Source organism: Sapajus apella, unplaced genomic scaffold (assembly GCF_009761245.1).
Source record: "Sapajus apella isolate SASKATOON/1434 unplaced genomic scaffold, GSC_monkey_1.0 scaffold9, whole genome shotgun sequence".
NCBI lineage: Eukaryota > Metazoa > Chordata > Mammalia > Primates > Cebidae > Sapajus > Sapajus apella.
The window spans coordinates 24182277-24200579 of record NW_022436949.1 but is presented as its reverse complement, the minus strand read 5'-3'; the positions used below and the strand labels follow the sequence as shown (position 1 = coordinate 24200579).

The 18303-nt window shown below is 38.5% G+C and overlaps 1 protein-coding gene across 2 annotated transcripts in view; it reads right to left on the bottom strand.

Annotated features, from left to right (window-relative positions):
- SCEL (sciellin) overlaps positions 1 to 18303 on the bottom strand; it is a 107396-nt gene that overhangs the window by 40248 nt on the left and 48845 nt on the right. For both annotated transcript variants that reach the window (XM_032277431.1, XM_032277432.1), the window contains exons 10-18: positions 14582 to 14662; positions 12383 to 12448; positions 9999 to 10058; positions 5662 to 5706; positions 3872 to 3931; positions 3517 to 3576; positions 1108 to 1167; positions 609 to 668; positions 189 to 248 (exon numbers count right to left, since the gene is read on the bottom strand). In XM_032277431.1, the coding sequence (XP_032133322.1) occupies positions 189 to 248; positions 609 to 668; positions 1108 to 1167; positions 3517 to 3576; positions 3872 to 3931; positions 5662 to 5706; positions 9999 to 10058; positions 12383 to 12448; positions 14582 to 14662 (552 nt within the window). The remainder of the gene's footprint in view (positions 1 to 188; positions 249 to 608; positions 669 to 1107; positions 1168 to 3516; positions 3577 to 3871; positions 3932 to 5661; positions 5707 to 9998; positions 10059 to 12382; positions 12449 to 14581; positions 14663 to 18303) is intronic.

Sequence of the window (18303 nt, the reverse complement as noted above, 5' to 3'; positions counted from 1 at the left end):
ATCAAACATTAAGACAATGTTTCAAAAGTTCATGGTTTTATTGAGGGCAAGGAGGGATGGTCCAGTGGCCTATCTTTATTGTCTAATTCCATGCTAATAAAATATGGTTATAAAGCTAAAAGCCAAATTATTTTATCTTCTGATGGATTGACACTTAAATCATAATCAAAGACATTAATTATTCTTACCCAGTGGTGTTTTCATTTCCTTTGGGATTCACTTTGATAGCATTATCAAGGTTTTCACTTCTAAAAAAAAAAAAAGTTTATCAGTTTCAAAACATTCCTATAATATTAGACACAAACTTTTTCCATATTCCCAATGATTAATTCAAGCTTCTGGAGACAATTATACTGACATTAAATTCGCTTTTAGTATAAAAATTACCTATCAATAACATAGTTTAATTAATCCTTAGGATTTTATTGGGCTATATGTAAATGTATATTTAGATGGAATACACTGTAGACGTTTTGAAGGGAAAATCAGGGCACCAGGGATTAGACACAGAAGAGAGAAGCCAAACATAAAGACGCAATGCCCTCAATATCGCATAATTAATATGAGAGAAAATAACCAATGGTTAGAGACATCTGATCAGTTCTCACCTTCTGCTTGTTTTATCCATCCTGGCATTCACTTTAACAACAGATTTGAGATCTTGTCTTCTTTGGAAAAAAACACCAAAACTTGTCAGTTAGGTTAGAGTACAATCTTTTTCCGAAATCTGTATAATCAAGAATGTCCCCGAATATGGTGTCAGGTGTTTTAAGGACCAAATGACCAGAAAACACTTTGAAGTAATTATCCTCAACTTACTTTTATTAATTTCCACAATAGCATTTCATTTAAACTAGTCTAAATCAGTTTAGAAAATCTTCTCAATGTGGATCTCATTGTGCAATCTTATCCTTTATATTTCTAATTTAAATGAAAATTTGACACATCTCATAATTATTTAAGAAAATATGGAATAAGAGATGATGTAGCAGGTTTTCCTGCACCCACTTCAATGCAACTCAATTTTTACACTACATGCCCATTCTTAATGAGGTATAAAAAGCTAATCTGAAAAAAAAGCCCTATCAAGGTATGAGATTTACTTACCCTTTCTCATTTTTGTCAGTCTTTTGATTAACTTTAGTTGGATTTCCAAGGCCTTGGGCTCTTTACAACATTGGGGGATAAAAGGAGAAACAGAGACTGAGAGAAGAGCAACTCAATGGTATATTCAGAATCTCATAATGACAACAGCAGATTTCCCACAAGAGAAGTAAGATGCAATCAGTGCCTGAAGGATCAGAAGTCCTTAGAAATATTGAATTCAATTGGCTCTATCCATCATGCAAATGCATAAGTGGCAGCCTGAGACTAAGATACCAACCATTACCCAGTTATGGTAGAGTCAACTTAAAAGTTTTAACCAAGGTCTTGGCTTTTGCTTCTTGAAGATGGGTTGGTGAGAGGCTGATTTCAATACATATATTGAGATATTATCTTATTTAAGCATGAAAATCAATACATCAGGTGTGGAAATCAATTGATCGATATTTTAAGTCTAAATACTTTGAGAATTCAGACAAGTCATTGTTCCTAAAAAATTAGCGGATGTGTTTAAAGGGTCTGAAGTCACCTTGGTAAAGACAAAGTAACTGTTATGGTCCCAGTGCTTTATATAAATGAAATAAAACTTTCACATGCCAATGACTAAAAAGTATTAGAGAATATGAAAGCTAATCTCTTTAAATTCCCCCAAGTTTCCAAGTGTTATGCTTTGCCATTTTCATCTGTCTATGATTTCACTGTGATAAGACTGTCGACATTTCAAGTTATTTCAGTGTGAGAAAGAAGGAAGGGAGGAAGGGAAGAAGGAAAATGAACTAGGACTTTTTCCCTACTGTGCAGACAAGATCAGTTATTCCTGCACCAAAACTCAGTTGTTATCAAATTATCCTAGATTACACATCTTTTTCCTAACTCACAAAATTATCTACTTGTGATGCGTATCCTACTTTTCCTATTGTCTTCCACGATTGCACAACTGTCCAAACTGTTTTTAAAAAATATCTGGAATCTCATCTATTCCTAGAAAGCTCAGATACCCATGTGAAAAAAAAAAAAAAAGACTGTTTTTCAACTTCATCTATTCCACATTTGAAAAAAAAATTGCCTGTAATATGTGGACACGTTTACATTATAATCATATGCTGCTCATAAACATTCAATGGTTCTGTGACGGTTACTGCCAACACCCTTCATCACAGAGACTTTGTTAAGTGTTCTGCGTCAGGAAGGGTTGAGAATGCATCTGCCAAGATTGACTTGGAAAGCTAGAATGCCATTCTGGGCATGGACTGGCACAGATAAATGGTTTTTAAAACTAACTGTGACAATAGAAATAATTCTCATGTTAGAAAGGCAAATTTCATGACTAACCAAATACAAAATAAACAGCCAAAATGGAAGGCAAAAATTGTAGAGATCTCATAAATCCTTGCCCTTTGTCATTCTTGACTATTCTGGGATTTTCTCTAATGAAACTGTCACAGCTTTGGTTTCTTTCAACAAGAAAAACAGTGTCAGTCATGTAAGTCAATTATGTAATATATCAGTTAGGCTACAACTATAAGGTAACCTTTTAAATATTATCAGTTCAGTTACTGATCATTAATTAACCCATTGTGTGATTTAAAATAAATAAAAGCATAGCTTCTCATTTTAAGATATTTACAAATATGTTATGAAGAGATATACATATGAAATGACTCAACCAAGATTTCAACTGAGAAGTGCCTTGATACACTCTAAAGACATCAGTGGTGGCCGGACATGGTGGCTCACACTTGTAATCCTAGCACTTTGGGAGGCTGAGGTGGGCAAATCACTTGAGGTCAGGAGTTCAAGACCAGCCTGGCCAACATGGTAAAACCCATCTCTACTAAAAATACAAAAATTAGCTGTGTATCTTGGCAGGCACCTGTAATCCCAGCTACTAGGAAGGCTGAGGCAAGAGAATTGCTTGAACCTGGGCGGCAGAGCCTGCAGTGAGCTGAAGTAGGGCCTCAGAGTGAGACTCTGTCTTAAAAAAAGAAAAAAAAAAAAAAAAAAAAAAAAAAGAGAAAGATTTCAATGGTGAGGGACTATGCTCCCAGAGCCTAAATGCCTTATTATAAATGTATTTAGTTCATAAACCAACCTATTTTCCACTACCTGTAATAGCTAGTTGTGTTTCTTTCCATATTAGATATAAAGGGGAACTGGGAGATTATCTAGGTCATAGCCTTCATTTTATAGAATGAGGAAACAGAGATCTCCAGAAATTATACAACTGGCCTAGGGTCACCCAGATTGATGTTGGGGACAGAACCAGCACCAAGACATACACTATCTCTGGATGCCAGTCTGAGGCCTATTCCACCAGCCTGCCTGACCCTTGTCTTAAGCGGGAAGTCTCCTCCGGAAAATAGTATACTGTCTGGCATTCAATCAAAATGGTCTGTCTTCATAAAATCTTACCCTTTGCCATCTTTATCTGTCCGGGTGCTCACATAGATGAGACTTTCAAGGCTTTTGGCTCTGAAAACACAAATAAATTCACATAAAGACTGCATATTGAAATGAAATTGTGTGGTATCTTGAAAGGTCAGACGCAATAAACATTTTCCATGAATTGCTCATTTACTCTTATGAATGGAAGAGCAGAAATCCTGGGTAATTATGTCTGAACCAAATGTACAATGCTGAGAGCACTACCCCATCTGCTAGTACATTTCCATGCCAGAGGATACAACCCCCTTGCAGTTAATGTCTGAAGGAATAAGAGGAGCAATCTGCAAGATAAGATTTTCAGATTTGAGACAGATGCACTTACCTTTTCTCTCTTTCATCTACCTTTGGATTTGTTCTGAAGAGACCATCAAGACCTTGATTCCTTTAAATGTATTGATTTAAAAAAACCTCATCAGTGGTAATGACCAATGCTTAACTCTATAAGAACATAGACCAGTTTACATCTAAGATAGGAAATAAAAGCTTGTTGAGAAAGATGAGCTATAATTGTTGAAATAGGTATTTTCATAGACTCAAATTTTAAATTGTAGTGGGACTTAGAGAAAATAAAATAAAAGATATAAACTGGGGATCTGCCAGCCACAATAGGTCCATAGAGGTGTTGCTTGGGTTCATGGAGCATTTCTAACCTTTTAGCTTTAAAGCAGGGGCTTTAAAGTGAGCCCATGTTTACAATGAAGGCGAAGATACACAGAAACCTGGATTTTCAGACTGGGTGTGGTGGCTCATGCCTGTAATCCCAGCACTTTGGGAGGCCAAGGTGGAAGGATCACCTGATGCCAAGAGTTCAAGACCAGCCTAGGCAACATGGTCTGATCCCATCTCAAAAAAGTTAAAACTTAGCTAAGTATGGTGGTGGTGCCTGTAGTCCCAGCTATTCAGGAGACTGAGATGGGAGGATTGCTTGAGCCCAGGAGATGGAGGCTGCAGTGAGTTAGGATTGTACCACTGCACTCTAGCCTGCGTGACAGAGTGAGACCCTATCTCTAAAACAAACCACAAAAGTGGATTTTCAGAATCTCCTGAAAATGTCCTGCTGTCCTATAACACCAGACTCAGTGGAGACCCCCAGCTGGAGCTGAGCTGAGAAGCAGCTGTGTGCTTAGACAGGGCACTTGCTCTCCTTTTGGCCCTAGTTCTCTCACTGCCTGTGATTCACACAGTCTCCTCACTCACACCTGTCTGGCCTCAGTGAGCCATGGGGTCTGTGACTCCTGATCTAAAACCTCCTCTCCTTGTAAATGAGGAACCTGAAAAGTGGCAGATTTAAGTGATCATTGTTGCCAGAACAGGACATGAAAAACACATCTCATGATCCTCAGATCAGTTAATTCATTTGGCATTTGACCTGTTTTCTCCTTTTCTTTGGTCACTGTTTAGTGCATTAGTACGCAAAGTAACAGAGAGCTGGCTTACATCATCCATACCTCAAACACAAACCTTGACTATTCATTTTTCTCTCTTGACATATTTCAAGTTATACAATTATAACTGATTCAAAACAAGGAGATACAGACTGGGCAACATAGTGAGACCCCATCTCTACAAAAAATTAAAAATTAGCCACGTATGGTGGCACATGCCTGTAGTCCCAGCTACTTGGGAGGCTGAGGCAAGAGGATGTTGGAGCTCAGGAGTTCCAGGCTGCAGTGAGTTGTGATTGCACCACTGCATTCCAGCCTGGGTAAGAGAGTGACACCCTGTCTCAAAAAATAATAATAAACAATATAACATTAACTACAATAATAAAATGGTTTTTGTAATGGTTAAACTAAAATATTAGAATCAAACCAAACTGTTTACCTTCTAGTGAATTAAGATTTCAGGAAGAGAAAAGTGACTATTTATATAACTGCTTTAATAAACAAATGGAGTATGAAAATCAAAAACACATTCATATTAGTATCTTTAGAATTTAATAACCACTCATCATAACAATGAAATGATGATGATTGCTGCAAGCTTTTATTCCAGATTTGTAGGATATTTTTGACTACCCTGGTATGTGGGTGCTCACGCTTAAAGATGAAAAGGCATAAAAAGTCACGATATGCAATTCAGTAATAAAAAATAAACATTTAAAAATCTTACCTATTCAAGCTTTTGTTCATTTTGATGAGATTATCCAATTCTTCACTTTTGGAAGAGAAAAAAATGTTTAACATTAGTAAAAAGCTTGCCCAGGGTCCAAGGGTAAATTTGCCTTAAAATAGCTGAGTTCTCTGAAATACAACACCTCTCACTTTTATCATCTGCAAAAATCCTGATGATCCTCAAAGCTCTCCTCCAACATCACTTTCTCCAGAAAGCCTTTCCTAGTCCTCTAACTGAATAGTCTTCTACATTTTTTGAGCCCTTGCAGCATTTGTTTTTCTGCACCTCCTTTATGGCCATTCTGTTGCTATACTTTGAGTTACAGCCATTGCACACTGGTCTCACATTAATGCCCCTACCTCTGCACAGGAACACGTACACACACCACTTAAAATTGAGAACTGCTGGCTGGGCACAGTGGCTCATGCCTGTAATCCCAGCACTTTGGGAGTCCAAGATAGGTAGATCATGAGGCCAAGAGATCAAGACCATCCTATCTCTACTAAAAATAGAAAAATCAGCTGGGCGTGGTGGCATGTGCTTGTAGTTCCAGCTACTCGGGAGGCTGAGGCAGGAGAATTGCTTGAACCCAGGAAGTGGAGGTTGCAGTGAGCCAAGATTTTGCCACTGCACTCCAGCCTGGGCAACAGAGCAAGACACTATCTCAAAAAAAAAAAAAAAAAAAAAGAACTTAGAACTGTATTTTACATCAGACACACTTTCATTTTTAATACAGCATCTTTCATACACTAGATGCTTAATACCCACTTTTAACTGAATCCACATATAGGTACATTGATTAATTATAGCATTGCACAATGTACTTCCACACTTAGCTTCTAGAAAACATTTGTTCATCAGTAAGTCTGGCTTCCTTCTTGAGTTCTGCGACTTCATTTCCAGGTCAGCTAAATTTGCTATCCTGCTTCCACATTTGAGAACTGCAAAACCCTTTCTGGCTGCTGCATCAGGAGCAACCTATTTAAACTAAATGCTTAGGTTCAGGAATTCTATTTAAACACATGGGCTCAATTTTCTTCCCCAAGCGGGCAGCCTAGGTGAGGTGGGATGAGGGTTTCACCACAGTGCTTATTAGTGTTTTCCTCTAGCTCCTTGTCACAGCATGTCCTCTCTTGCCTTCCTCAGCAAGTTTCTCTGTTCACAGATCATGGTTCTCCCTTCTTCGTGTTCTAAAATCACACTCTGCCAAGCTTTCCTAATCTTTCTTTTTCTTCTTGAGTCATTTCTGGTGTTGACCAAGGGACTGTAAGACCCAGTAACTCAGTAGTTACGCATTCAACCTTCCTAGTTAAGCACACATGGAGTACGATCCAGGATTTATCACTTATTCATTGGTTAAACATGGATGAGTTACCTAACCTTCAGTGGACTCAATTTTCCCATTTGTAATATGAGAATACTAATTGTATCCACCTTAGAAAAGATTCAATAAGCTCATGAATATAAAGGACTTACCACGATGCCTGGCGAGTCACAAATTCTCGATTAATTTGGGCCATTTAATAATTAATGCCCTATCAATACTTGCTATGCATTTTTATTTAAGAAAAAAGCAAGTTTTTTCACTCTTGTTGCCCAAGCTGGAGTGCAATGGCGTCATCTTGGCTCACTGCAACCTCCATCTTCCAGGTTCAAGTGATTCTCCTGCCCCAGCCTCCCCCAAGTAGCTGGTATTACAGGCGTGTGCCACCACACCCAGCTAATTTTTGTATTTTTAGTAGAGACGGAGTTCTACCATGTTGGCCAAACTGGTGTCAAACTCCATACCTAAGGTGATCTGCTCGCCTCAGCCTCCCAAAGTGCTGAGATTACAAGTGTGAGTCACCATGCTCAGCCTAATAAATGCTTGCTATACTCATTTTTTATTGCACTTAGAAACACCAAGACTTCGACTTAGGCTTTAAAGAGATGCAGTTGCTGGGTCACTTATGTGCTGGAAGAGCCCAGCATGATGACACTATGGCAAGAATAGCTGCTGAGGACAGTCCTCTTAGAGACCCTAAATTAACAGCCAGCACATAGATTAATCCTTTCAAGCAGTTTTAGGTATCAATGGTAGAATTGATGCCTGAGAATAAATACTGAAATGCAAAAGTTGCTATCTCTGACCAAAAAAAAAAAAAAAGAAAAATGACTAATGCTCTATCCCTGTGTGTGACAAAGACAAACACTACCCAGTCCCTCAATACAGTGACCCCATTATTGTTTCTTGCTGGAAATTCTACCTGCTAACTCTGAGACTAACAATCTGTTTGTGTCCCCAAGGAAAAGAGCAAACCCACGAGTCCTATAAATTTTAGTCTCAGACTTTTCTGACTGGCATGAGTCACAATGATGAGATTATCAGGATCTGGAGTTGCTTTATCCAAAGAAAATTGGCATATATCATGAGAAGACATTCTGTGGTAAATTAAATAAAATGGATACTGTGTTCCAGATAAAAATCTTGAGCTTTCAAAATGACTTCACATTGATGAAAGCTTTGATATTAAGTTTCTCCACTGCATTTGTAACAAACGAAATGCTCTTAATCAGATAGCAGTAACATTCCATTTCACAAAGGGCGGCTCAGATAACTAACGCCATTTCTACTCCCTGTGGATGGCCCAAAGTAATGATACTCTATGAGGACAACCATGAGCATTTTTCCTGATCCCTGTGAAGCAGCAGCTTCTCTCTACGATGAATGTAACTGGCCGTGGAATTTGTGCATTATGGCTAGGGAGCAGGGACAGGAAAGTTAAACTAACTGCCTCTCTCATGGTTTTTATTTGATTTACACCAAACCATAATTTTCCTTCAGAGTCACTCATGTATCTGTTTCTCAGACATCCCCTTCACCCACCAAACCACTGTCTGATCTCTATTGGAAACAAAAAATATTACCTGCAACAAAAATAAATCAATAAAATTAGAGACCTAGACACTTCAATGAGAGAAGACATGGAAATGAAACCTTCAGGACAATTTCTATAGACTCCGTCTGGATTCAGAGCTATTTTGTTTATGAATTTGCCCAGAAAAGCCAAGTGTCACATTTTTTTCTCTTCAGTTCTTTTGACAGCAACTGTAATATCTAGCAACATTCTTAGCATTACTAAAATCAATTAAACAAGGAATATTTTTGAGAGCTTTGGATTTAAACAATGGAATATTATGATTTTACCATAATCTATTAAACACCTACGATGTACAAAGCATCATGTCACACACTGTAAATGGTAAATAAGACAAAATATCTGCCCTGATAGATTATAGAGATGATAGAGAAGGTAACACACTTATACAAATAACAAGAAATACAGCTGAGTATGATTCAGTCTTACAAAATATGAATAGTGCAGTTCTAATTGCTTACAGAGGCAGAAGTCACATCTCCCTGGGCCACTCAGGGAAGACAGCAGAGCAGGTGCCACTTGATCTAGATTTTGAACAATTGGCAGGGCTTGGATGGATTGGCATGGTGGCTTGGGGCTGAAAAAGGCCACCATGTGGTATAAACAAAGGCAGAGTATCTAGAAACTGCAGAGAGAAAATGGCTTTTCTTGATATAAATGTAGGATAAATATAGGCATGAAAACAGAAATTGCTGGAACGTGAGGCCACAGCCAGGTTAGCAAGGGCTTTAAATGAGGTTATAGGCCCTTGAATGGGCAATGACGATCTGGTTCAGTGATTGAGCAGAATCTTGGGAAAAATTATGGTATTGATGGGTAATAATAGTTTAGCGGAAGAAAATCCTGAAGAGTGCCAGTAACGCTGGGTAGCTACTCTAATAATCTGTGCAGGAGTCAATGAGGGTTCAGACGAGGGGGAGTCTGTGTACACACGAGGGACATTTTAGATGTTTAATTCATGCATGCACGATACTATCTAGAAGGAAGAATCAAGAATTGTTCCAGAAAAGTGAGTCTGCAGTAATGCAAGAACAGAGAAGTCAGAAACAGCACATTTGGGAAAGAATTTGGATATGACTTTGGACATCCTGAGCAGGGGTGCTAGGAGATAAGCAGAGATCTGGACCAGCAACATAAATACAGGGCTGGATATTTGGAATGAGGCTTGACAGCTAAGCTCACTGGGTGGGTAAAATCACCAGAAAAAGTGGCAATGTTGAAAAACTGTCCATAAATGTTGGCACCATCCACCACTCAGGAGTACTTGTCTAGAGAAACGGATGCTTTCTTATTTTAAATTATATACAATACACAGCACTAGGATTTTGTTCACATTTGGAACTTTTAAAGGTATGGTTAAGCGTTTTTGAAACATAAGAGAAGATCAAACCAAGCTCAAAAGCTCTGAGAGCTCACCCTTTGTCAGTTCTCTGAAGTGAAGTGTCCGCTTTGAGGATGTTACCAAGATCCTGACTCCTTCAAACAATGAAAAATAAATACAGGTCAATGATAGTAGAGCTATATTTGAAGGAGCTAACATTTCTCATTTGTTTTCAGTAAATAAATAAATAGTGTAGGTGGTGTTCAGGAATTAGTTCAACAGAATGACAAAATGGTTCTATTGTGTCAGCTCATGGCACACAGGGACATGCACTTCCCCACATCCCACATACACACACACACACACACACACACACACACACACACACACACACACCCCACTGTTATTCCACCTGGGTGTTGGCTGTGCCATCACTGAAATAACTACATTTTCTCCTGAGGACTTGTATTGTCAGCTCCCAGGTTCTAAGTTACAAAAAGGACATAAAAAAGCAGTCTATTTAACTAACAGGTAAACACAGAAGTGAATCCAAAAGGTTTTCTACCAGAGTCAAGCAGCATTAAGCAACAGATACAATTAATTATTCCTTTTCACCCTAAAGGGGTGAAAATATTTGTCTTCTCAGACTCTAGAATAGGTGGAGGCATCTGAGACGTAGAGGGCGCAGATCAATGCTAATATCCCCCGATCATAAAAGGAATAATTAGGAAAATTCTTATTGTAATTAAGAACTGTGAGCTGGGCATGGTGGTTCACACTTGTAATCCCAGAACCTTGGGAGGCCTAGGAGGGAGAATCCCTTGAGGCCAGAGGTCCAAAATTAGCCTGCGCAACAAAGGGAGATCCCTATCTCTATAAACAAATTTTTTTTTAAATTAGCTGGATGTGGTGGCCTGTTACCATAGTCCCAGCTATTCAGGAGGCTGAGGTGGAAGGATCTCCTGAACCCAGGATTTTGAGGTTGTAGTGGACTATGATTTCTCTGCTGTACTCCAGCCTGGGTGACAGAGCAAGATCCTGCCCCCCGCCACACCAAAAAAAAAGAACTCAGCATCTCATAGAAGGTTAATCCAGTTCCATGAAGTATGGATTTTGTAGCCAAATATTTAGGAAATGTAATACACTTTTGCTGATTTGAAATACACATAAGCACACTAAGGTTCTGAAAAGAACTGTGGCAGAAAACTCTATTTAATTGTGTTTTCTAAATGTAGTGAAACACTGAACTCTTCTTTTCCAGAACATGCATTGACATCTCGTGGCACGTGGAACACAAGTTGGGGAATGGCAAGAGTGGTGCTGTAAGTTCCTCAGGACAAGAGAAATATGACTTTCTCCAAAGAAAGGAACCCATGTCACGTGTCTTTTGGAATGAGACTCTTCTGATAATCAAATAGGGATAATACAAAAAATGAAAAGCATATGAGTTTTAAACTTCAAAATAATTTTTTCAGTCATAAAAATCTTTTGTCTTAAAAATTAGTTTATCATATTGATAGACCTATAAAATAGCACTATTTAAATCTATTTTCAAAAAATAGTATTTTTTTCTTTTAAAAAAAAAGTGAGAAAAACAAGATACATCCAGAGCAAATGCCAGACAAAATAGGATGTGCAAGACAACAAGCATAAATCAGGACTCTCATGGGGAAACGCCACATTTGGGGATTGCCACCTTACCCCCAAGATATTTGGAGAATGTCCCTTTACCAGATGGCATCAATGTGCTTCTTCCTGATGCTGCAGGAGAGGCTGGACATGACTATGTTCAGTCAATACTAGACAAAGTTTTTGTAGCACAGGTTCAACTGCACAACTGTATTTCCACCTCCTTATTTATATATCCACATCAACTATAGCATGGACCTCAGAGCAGGGGCAGGGAATAAAGAGGGAGCAAGCTCTCCTGCCTTTAGTGGGTTTGATCTTATCTTGTTATCTTGTTCACACCATTTTGGTAGTTTTGTTTCGTTTTGTTTCATTTTTTTTTTAGACAGGCTGGAGTGCAGTACAGTGGCGCAATCTCAGCTCACTGCAACCTCTGTCTCCTGGTTTCAAGCAATTCCCCTGCCTCAGCCTCCCAAGTAGCTGGGACCACAGGAGCTCACCACCACGCCAGGCTAATTTTTTGTATTTTAGTAGAGACAAGGCTTCACCATGGCCACGATGGTCTCGATCTGACCTCATGATCCAACTGCCTTGGCCTCCCAAAGTGCTGGGATTACAGGCATGAGCCACCGCGCCTGCCCTGGTAGTTTTCTTAATGGAAAGCTTGGGATAGAATTAAAAGGAAAAAAATTCTGTAAGTGCCTATAAAAACATTTATCACTATGTTGGAGTCAGTTGGAAAATTGATTTTGTCTAACTTATTATTAATCGCCTTGTATTTTTAAATGTGCTGAGAAAGCATACTTTATCATTGCTACAGCTACATGGATATAGATAGAAATCAGTGTACCTTATATGTCTTTCAGCAGATCTTTTGGTTTCTGTATATACACCTGGTTTAGGTGGATACATCTGCCTATATTTTGAAAGTTAAAGTTAATATCAGTCAGAAAAGAAAATACTTTTTGGATGAATTTAAAATTATTTTTTAAAATTTATATACAAAAAGATCAGTGTTTGTTGGAACCATACCACTACTTGAGATAACAAACTTAAACTCTTTCTTTAGGTTGGCAGAAACTCTAGCATACTAAATTAGTAATTAAGTCCATCTTTATTGCCTATTTTTAAACCACTGGATATTTCTAGACTTATAAGTTCTAAATATGTTCATGTTCATTTCTTTGTTCTCCATCAATAAAGCATTTTCATATTTATCTCTATTAGATAATGATAAAATATTTTAAAATATTAATTTTTGTTATGGGAATCAAAGGTGTATTTTTTCTTGAAGAGTTATCCCACTTGAATACTATCCAGAAATATATTTGCTCACATAAGGTGGGAAAAAAGTCTGCATTTCAAGTGCACCTACCACATTGGGAATGACCATGCTAAGCTGACAGAATTAAATTTCATTATGTTAGGTTCTGTCACAAGTTAAGACTACTCTTTTTTAAAGTATCTGGTTGACCCACTTATACATTCCTACTTGTTCTCAAGAAGCTATGTTCAACTATTTTTTGTACTCCTGAGGACATGTGTTAATTACATAGGAAACATTTCCCTTTCATATTCTTTCATTAAAATCATCTTGCTGTGATTAAAGTAGTCAGGATGTTTAAAAAAACATGCAAGTTGTCCCAATTTTATTTTTTAGATCATTCGTGGAATAAAGAAATTTGAGTAGTAAGTCCTGTGAAATTTAGCTTCCTTTAAATTTAAACAAGCTTGTAGCTCTAGTGACACCGATTTCAGATTAGAATGTCGGTGGTACTAAGGCCAATCAATGTTAGCCCCTTAAAAAATTCTATTCAAATTGAAATTTAATTGCTCAATACTAGAAGAGTTAAAGGAAAAATGATGTAACATTTAAAAGCTTGAGAAGATATTTTCAAGAGATAATTATAACCGTTGTACAAATAAAAAGTTATAAATCTCATCTATATTTTTAATCAGTTCAGTGAAGAAATATTCTTTTGACTCTATTTTTAAAAATGCTCTCATCCTAAGGACAAAATTTCAAAGATCCTGCACAGTTTCACTGAACAGAAATTCAAATCTGGAGTTTGAACACCTACTGCTACATAGTCCTGCTTCCCTGTCAGAACTTTCTAACTGAAGTTTACCCTCTTGCTGAAGAATATTTCTATAATTGTGTCTACTGAAGAATAGTTCTATAGTCTATTCTTATTAAAGAATAGTTCCATAACTGTGTCTTACATGGTGTCAAAAAAAATCACCATCAAAGAGCAAAAATACAAAAGAAGCAATGGCAGGCAATCAAGCAGATCTAATGTAGTCAATCTTCATTGAGTTACCATTTTTTAATCTCACAATAATAATGGAAATGTGGATGTACATCTTGAACAATTGTTCAAGATATATTAAACAGTTTAAATGTAACACATGGGAAGCGTTTCAGATCTCTGAATTTATTTCCAAGTATTAATTATAGAGTGACAGAGATTCAAAGCTGAGAAGAAAGTCTATTTTTCTGGATTCAGAGACAAGTTATGTGATAGTTTTGAAATAAATTACAAATCCCTTTGCTTAAAAAGATTAAAGAACTACCCAAAGGTATTTCTAACATAAGCAAGGATTTGAGTGGTAACACAAAGTTTTAAGAACATCTTTCAACAGAATAGGTACCTCTTATTGGGAAACTTAACTTGGAACAAACATGAACAAAAAATATAGTTTTAATAGGGTTTATATTTATATTATATATAATATGTGCCAAATATGTATGTATATTTATATTTGTATATTAGGTGCTAATAAATAAAAAGTCTGTGCACAAACACTTTATGAACATGAATATTGTTCCATTTTTATCTTGAAGGCATATTTCCTTCAGACAAGTTAGCCATTAGTATTCAAAGGCAAACATAAATACACCTACGAGTTATAAAAAGTTCTACAGGCGCTTCTTTAGGGAATGTGCACATAAAACATCCATGCTTTGCACAGAGCAGGTCACAGTCCATTTATTTTCATTTCCCTTGAACTTCATTTTGGCAAGAAATTCTGGAGTACTGGGTCTTACCTATTATCCCCTCTCAGCTGGTTAGGAGAAGAAACAGGAGAACTGGGCTTTGGAGGTATTGGAGGGTGAAAACCTGGTTCCCTTTAAAACAGAAAACAGTAGTTCATTTCACCATGGAAACATAGTAAATATGAGCATCTTTGAACTGAATGCATTTATTGCCTACATAGAAATATTCTTTGTGTCTTACAATCCCCATGAGCGAGGTACCTGAAAGGTCAGAATCCATGGAGCACTAAGAAGTCAAATATTTAAAATATGTGTATTTTAAATCCTTTTATTTAATCAGATTCTTGAAAACCCTATCCTCTTTCACTATAGTTTGAACTACACTATGTTCTTTAAATAGCTCAATATTTTTGCTAGTATGTCTAGCTCAAGTCATGGCATTTTGGGCCAGCAGTGCATGAGAACTGTAAATGGTTCTTAAGTATTAACATATAAGCTTCTTTGGGGATTATGTCAACTATCAGCCTGCTAGGGAAACAGCAAGAAAAGGTTTTAATTTCAGGGACCTCAAGGTAGCATTGATTTGAAGCTCTTAACTAAATCTGACTTAAATATTGTCAGCACAGGCCAGTTTGATGCTGACGAAGCGTATATAAAATCTACTGTCAGCCTAAACTTTCCAGTGAAGCACCAAAGGAGCCTCTGAGTTGGCAGGACTTAGTGACCTAGGAACTGGAGATGGGCAATTATGTGCAAATTTTGGATGGAGTCAGCACCTTACTAAGGGAACGTCACTCCCCTATGCTCCCCCCCCCCACCACCCCAGCAGCTCTCTATGTGTCCTCAACAGAAACTCTGTACCTAGTGAAAGAACCCTGTGATCCTGTGTACCCTTCTGGCTTCTGTAGGAAGGTAGGTAGGCATGTGGGCTGGAGTCAGACTGCCTGAATTGCCAGCTGTGTGGTAATGGGTTAACTTGATTCTGTTTCTTCATCTGTAATAATCCTTCTAACAGGACTGTTGGGGTATTGTCAGGACTGAATGAGATTGTGCTTTTATTCAACAAACATTTATAGGTAGCTTTCTATATGCAAGGCTCTCTGTGAGCTGGATACTGTCCTTGTTCTCAAAGGCTTCCAATATACAAATAAATATATGCCAGAAGAAGAAAACGGCTGTACAAATAATAATAATAAAAATAAAACAGAATAAGGAGATATAGACTGATGGGGTGGGAACACTATTTCATTTAGAATGGCCTGGGAAGGCCTCTCTGTCAGGTGAAATTTGAACCAAGACCTGTAGGAAGTAATAGAGTAAGCCATAAGGCTATCTGGAGAAAAAGCATATAAATACAGGCATCATTAGCTTAGAGATGGTATTTAATGCTTGAAACTGGTAGAGATCACTAAGGGAGTCAATGTAAGTAGAGACAAAAGAGGGCCAGGGGTTGGACCCTCAGACCCTGCAATATTTAGAGGTCAAGAATATGAGGTGAAAACAGCAAAAGAATCAGGAGGAGTGGCCAAGGAGAAAACAAGAGTATTAGGAGGGCATGATATCTCAGAAGCCAAGTGAGAAAAGTTTCAAGGAAGGAGTAATTGGCCATTTCAAATGCTACCGTTAATCAAATAAAAACAAGGACTGGGAAATTACCATAGTTTAGGCAACAGAGTGGTCTTTGGTTACCCTGATAAGAGCAGTTTTGGTGGGACAATGGTGGGGAAAAAATTATAGGAGTGGATTTAGGAAAAAATGGAAAGCAAGGAAGTAGAGGCATTGAGGCAGTTTGGCAGTGAAGAAGGAAGAGGGAAACGGGTAGCTACTTCGAGGTTGATGGATTGAGGAAGGTTACTACAGCATGTAGATATGATGATGGGAATGACCCAGTGAATCGTTGATGCAGGAGAGTGAGGGGGAAATCACTAGACAGATGTCTTTGAGAATTGATGGGACCTAAGGCATGGTGGGTGGTCAATCTTAGATGGAAGTACAGAGGGCTCATTCACAGCAGCAAGAGGGAAAGAACAAGATGGGTATAGCTGGGGTATGTTCATTGACTCAGAGTGGAGAAAGTTCTCTTTTGTTTACTTATATTTTCTCAGTAAAATAATAATCAAGATAATTGAGTCAAAGCGAGGAGGTTGAACAGGAGTTAGGGCTGAGGGAGAGAAAATGTGTGAAATGGTTTTCTAGGAAAGCAGAAGAGTAAGGGGACCAGGAAATGTAATAAGAGGATGATGATGATGATGATGTGCCAGTGTATGAGATCATTATGTGCCAGGAACTTTTCTGAGCACTTTACATATATTAACTAATGTAATCCTCACTGCAATCCCAGATAAGTATTACTATTCTTCCCACTTTACAGATTAAAACACCGAAGCAAATAACATAAAAGTAAATATCTCATGATGGTACAGCCCATAAGGGGCAGAGCTGGGAATCTGAACTGGGAATCAGGCGCATAAACTCTCCACATGCTCTGCTGCCTCTTGAAGATCCTTGGGCCATACCAATGGCTCAGTTTAGGTTAGTATTCATGGGATTAAAGTCAGGTTATCTGGCATTGTTTTCTCCTGCCATATTTAGCTGTTTGGGGAGAAGGAACAAAATAGACTGAGTTGGATTTACCATTAGCCACATTTACAATTCACCTAAGTGAGTGAAACAAAGAGAATGACGGCAAGGGAGTGGAAGGGGTCTGCAAGGAAGGGGTTACCATGGGGGCTGTGGAGTTTGGATGGGCATGGAGGGAAATGAGAATATGAGTGGTGGGGACTGTGAAAAAACTGGTAGAATTAATGGGTTGGTGATAGTGGTAGGGCTGCAGAATTCCTGGAATCAAAGGACTGACGGGAGTGAGCTGGATAGACAGAAAGCAGGATCCAAAGAGGGGAAGCTTTGAAATAGAAGTTTTGTGATATAGTAGGGTATATGGTTAATTACAGGGCAAGATCTATCAATGGCTGCAGTAGCGGGAAGGACAAGATCATCAGGGAGAAGGTCATGAAAGTGAGAGGCCAGGGAGAGGAAGGATCCTCTGCATGGATTTTGAAATCACCAACCATTATGTCAGGAGGAGGGTTTGTAAAAGACAGTGAGTCTGGTCCTGAAGTCTTCAAAGAATGAGTGTGAGTGTCTCAGAGACCTTCAGATGACTCCAACGAAGAAGAGAAGCTCACGAGGGCATGGCTTCAAATGAGATGGGGAGTTTCAGGGAGAAGAGAGTTAAAATTAACAGGAAGTGGTGATGAGAAGCAAACGAGACCCCTATCTTCCTCCAGACCCTGTGAATATGTCAGTTTGGGGGGAAAACAGCCCTTGCTGAGACAGAGGCTGTGGAAGCAGGGTCCTCTGATAGAGCCTAATAAAAAGGTGGGAGATCATTCAGAGGGGATGCTGAGGAGTGGAGGATTTTGGCAATGACAAATGACATACTCATCAAGGTGGAGTGGAATAATTTGAGAGTTCAGTGTGATATTAGCTTGAGTCAGGTTCAGGGAGGTACAGAGCTCTGTGGGGATGGTCCAGGCAATAAGAAATGACCTGACTAGGGTTTCAATGACAGTCTATGGACATAGGGATGGAGGACATGATGGAATGAGTCCTGAAGACCTCTCAGCAGAGTGGTAGTAAGGCCCTGGGTGATGGGCAGTGGAGCACCAAGCATGGTGGGTCTCTTGGCTCTTATGCTTAAGGTGACATTGAAGCCAGAAGAGGGTGTGGACTGCCTGGCTTCCCCACAGGAAATAGTGTCATTTGCTGTAGTG